The following is a 4,747-nucleotide window of genomic DNA, read 5'->3' on the forward strand; positions in this document are numbered from 1 at the left end:
TTTCATTTGTACACCTATCATTTTTTTTGACATTCTAAATAAAAATACCAGAAAAGGTAAAGACTGCAACACTCTGAGTGCAAAAGAGACACACACACACACACACACACACATTTGGACACCATTGTGCTTATGTTACACTCAAATAGTGCAACAAATGCGTCCACTGATTAAACTAGAGAATATTTACACACTGCAAAAACCCAAAACTGCAAAGAGATTGTGTGTGAATGAAAGCATTTGTGTGTCAGCCACTATTTGAAGTTTCTTTTTTTAGAATTAAAAAGTTATCTTACGTATCGTTCTTTTGAATTATGATGTATACATACTGAATCATTTTCCTTTTTTTTCCTCCAACATCTAAGAAACTAAACATTTCATATATCAGAAGATCTCCTTTGTATGGGTAAAATATAAGTGCACTGGAAAATTACTGCAAACGACTCTGGAGGAATAATAATTGGCTCTTTCGCTGTAGGTGGTAAAAGAACAACCCTCCCGAAGCATTCTCAAAGTATGCCACGAAAACCCGTATTCTAGAACATTTCATATTTCACGACGTTTCACATCAGAATGCAGAACGTTTAGAATCAGAATGCATCAAAGAACATTTGCATCACAAGTGTTCTAGAACCTGTCTGGCTTCAATTCAGGTTCCATGAATGTGACTCTGGGAAATCACTGTGTTGAGTAATATACTATACGTCTGGTACTGAGATCTGTAATTGTTCTAAACTCGCAATACAAAGATCAAAATGGTTTCAGATTACCAGAAACCTGAATATTCCCATTTTGGATTTCCGTCTTTATAGGATATAGAAACTATAAAGTCAGATGGTTAGATTCACTATAACACCATGATTGATTCTGGTACTGAGATCTGTAATTGTTCTAAACTCGCAATACAAAGATCAAAATGGTTTCAGATTATCCCAGAAACCTGAATATTCCCATTTTGGATTTCCGTCTTTATAGGATATAGAAACTATAAAGTCAGATGGTTAGATTCACTATAACACCATGATTGAATTCTGGTTTGTTTGTCTGCATCCCAATTTGTATACTGTGCATTGTATATCTTTGGCAAGAAGAGAACATTTGCACATCCCAAATTATATTCCATCGAATATAGAAAGCATAATTGGATGATATAATTTTCCTGTGGATTTTCAAAATACACATCCATGCATGTTTTTTTCTTCTTCTGATATTACCACAATCCCTTGCATGTCTAACGTTTTGCTGAACACTATCACACTATTCTTACACTTGCGGCCTTTTAATTTTAAGGTTTTAAATTATGAATTTAGCTAAACATTAAAAGAAAAGTTATAAAGCAATAGTGGATAATGCAATAATATGGATAGAGGACTGTAAGCAAGGGTTTAAAGTTCAAAACATCTTATAGATGGATTTGTTTCTTTATGCAGCTTTTCTCATCACAAGATATTAATTGATATACTGGAGTCATGTGGATTATTGTGATTTCTCCAAATCTGTTCTGATGAAGAAACAAACTCATCTACATCTTGGAGAGCCTGAGGGTGAGTAAATATTCATTTTTGGGTGAACTTTTCTTGTAATGTTACTGTAATACACAATGTGTTAATGAAATGAAAAGTATGTATTTTCTCTTCTCCAGTCAAGTACATTTTTGTAGCACAGTTTTAAGTATGCAAACTGGAATGCAGTACATATGAAGAACACTATACTTTTACTGCCACCTACTGGTATATTGTCGTACTGCATCTGGGGGGGGGGACTGGTTTTGGTCTGTAACCTTTCCCCCCTACTACTACATTGTTGTGTATTTTCATTGTAATGACTAGTTATGTTAGTAGGATTATTTACCTTCATTTTATTGTAAAACTTTATGACATCATTCTACTGATCTTTAAGCCCCTCCCTAAAGTCTTTTTTTAAGTCACAGTGAACCCAGGTCTCCAAGGCAATGCTTTTTACTTGGATGCCAGCTTTGTACATGTGTATGTGAGCGTGTGCTGATAACATTTTTGAAAAGTGCTTGTATTTGATGCGCATGTGTACATGGTTTACATTGAAGAGTGTCTCTGTGTTGGTTTAATGTGTATTAAGTAGGTTAGGATGTGTGATTGTGCGATGGGGATGGCAGTGAGGGGAGGGGCTTCAAACAACCGGCCCCTTCTTTAGGGGTGTGGCTTGATCACACCTGAGCAAACATTAATCAGAACTTCAGCATGACATCACAGTCCCGCCCACAGCAGTGCAAAGAACTACAGAGCACAGTGTCTCCATGGCTACCACTAGAGCTAAAACAGAGATTGTGTTGCCATTTTTAATTGGCAGATAACTATCTGCATTGGTCCCTTCAATTACTGACGGCAAAGCCAGCCGATTGCTAAATGACAACAACACCATTGCTCATTGGCTATTCCACATCACCATCATTTAGTGATAAATGAACACTTAAAAGGGCACTGCAAATCCTGTCTTTCTCTCAAACAATTCACATTCTGTTTTCTAGACCCTCGGGTGATTAAAGGGATAATTCAGCTAAAAATGTCAATTCTGTCATCATTCTCATTTTTTAAAATTCCAAACATGTATGAATTTCTTTCATCTGTGGAACACATTTTTTAATAACTGCTTCAACTTTTTTTGTTTGTGCAGTGAACGTCTGAGGTCCAAAACAACATTAGATCTCAATGACTTTCATTGTGTAGACAAAAGAAAGAAAGTCATACAGGTTTGGAATGACATGAGGTTCAGTAAATTGACAGAATTCTATTTTTTGGGTGAATCTCTTTTAGGCCCAAGACATACTCTATGCCAGTACATGAACGCAATCCTTGGTTTCTCACATTTTTGGGATATGAAATGCATCACAATTCGTAATGAAAGAAGACATTGGATTCTAAGCAGTCTTCCTCTGTGGTCAGTTTTCTCTTTCAGACTTTTCTCTTTTTAATGAAATAGGTTGTTAAAATGTTTAGCAAGCTACATGAATAATAAAACCTCATTTAATGACAGACATTTGAAAATAACACTATAGTGTTGCAGGGATTATGCGTTTTTGTTGGCCAACACAGATGTTCCCATCACCTTGGTTCCATTAACAAAAAGCCAAGAGGATTTTTTTCTATTGACTTTTTGGATAACGGTATAAAACAAGTGGCCTACAAAAATACCCTAAATACAAATGTCATAAGAAAAAAAGCTTCCGAAAATGTTTTCAATCTTGATTTACAATCTACAAGTAGGAAAGTTTGAGTTAGTTAAAGTTAGCAAGAGTGCAAGTATAAACACAACAAGGCTGTAGAAGCAGACTTAGTAGATGTTTCGAGTAGATGTTTTCCTGTTAGCACCTTGTAAGTAACTGACAAATAAAATAATAAAAAAGTGGGGAATTACTGTATTTTATGTTGTAGAATAAAACATGAAAATATCTTGAGCTTGTTAACCACAATCCTTATTTCAGGCATTTAACTAAAAAAAACAAAAAAACATTGACTTTGAGACAATGGAACTGGAAATTCAAAAAGGCAACTTATTTCTAGGTTTAGGACTCATTCCTGCAGCACTATGTTGCATACTGTTTGAATACTGAGATTTGTTACTGCCACACTTTCTGTCATCATTTACTCTCCAAATAGTTGACACGGTAGCCATTGACTTCCATAGTATTATTTTTCCATGCTATGGAAGTCAGTTTCTACCAACTGAGTGCCAACTGTTACCAACATTCTTCAAATTATCTTCTTCTGTGTCCAACAGAAGAAAGAAACTCATACCGGTTTGTAACAACTTGGGGTTGAGTAAATGATGACAGAATTTGTATTTTTGGGTGAACCATCCCTTTAAGAAACCAAGTGCTTCCAAAGCATTCCAAAGCCATGCATCTGTCTGTGTACTTGCATTTAGTTTGTTTCGTGCCCCAAATTGTTTCATCTGATTCCAGACAGACACAAAGAAAGGCATTTACTCTCCTGCCATGTTAAAACCGTGCTTGGCTTGCTATTGGGCAAACTCTTATAATAACTAGTTCACATAAAGTGAAGTGTGCTTGAATGCACCAGCATGACTCTTTGATTGCGTGGTAAAGCTATGGATGTAGCCTTGATGCACAAGCTGGGCAGGATGGGCATGCTGTCCTGCTTGCACAAGGCTTTGTCTGAAGGTCTCTGTCTGGCTTTTATCTCCTTGCACAGATGACGTTTCTTCTCGATCATCTCCATCATGGTGCTGTCCCCACATGCCCAGGGCATTGGGGGCATCTAATGGGTGGCAAGGGTGAGATAATGTTGGTGCATGCAGAGCTGTCTTTAATTTTGTAGCCCTTATATTTTTAAGGGTGATGGCGTTCACAGTGTTCTTTAATAATAAAGGATGCGTTTAATAATTCATGTCCTCTAATAGCAGTCAGAGCAGTCAGAATGTATTGCTGTTCAGTTTAATGATCTCTCACGCACACACACACGCACACATACACACACACACACACATACACACACACACACACAGTATCTTAATTGTGTACACACATATTAAACTGCTCATGCACCTGTACAAACACAAAATAAAACACTTCTATAAGCAACACAAAATCTCATGAGCAACTATAGTTCTGTTTTAATGCCTTCTAAGAGAGCATTCTAACTGTCATGTAAATAATAAGTGAGTGATTTGGAAACACTCTATATGGGCAGCAAAACTATTGGAAAGAACTTATACTCAGGGTTATTTTAGTTAAATAAAACTATATATATAT

General features: G+C 36.3%; 1 protein-coding gene across 1 annotated transcript in view; it reads right to left on the reverse strand.

The window, feature by feature from the left end:
* Positions 1-4,022: 4,022 nt before the first annotated feature.
* LOC107582264 (neuronal tyrosine-phosphorylated phosphoinositide-3-kinase adapter 1-like) overlaps positions 4,023-4,747 on the reverse strand; it is a 3,826-nt gene continuing 3,101 nt past the window's right edge. Inside the window, exon 3 of the mRNA XM_016268035.1 lies at positions 4,023-4,253. Coding sequence (XP_016123521.1) covers positions 4,023-4,253 — 231 coding nt within the window. The remainder of the gene's footprint in view (positions 4,254-4,747) is intronic.

Source organism: Sinocyclocheilus grahami, unplaced genomic scaffold (genome assembly GCF_001515645.1).
Source record: "Sinocyclocheilus grahami isolate Dianchi unplaced genomic scaffold, SAMN03320097.WGS_v1.1 scaffold42.1, whole genome shotgun sequence".
Lineage (NCBI taxonomy): Eukaryota > Metazoa > Chordata > Actinopteri > Cypriniformes > Cyprinidae > Sinocyclocheilus > Sinocyclocheilus grahami.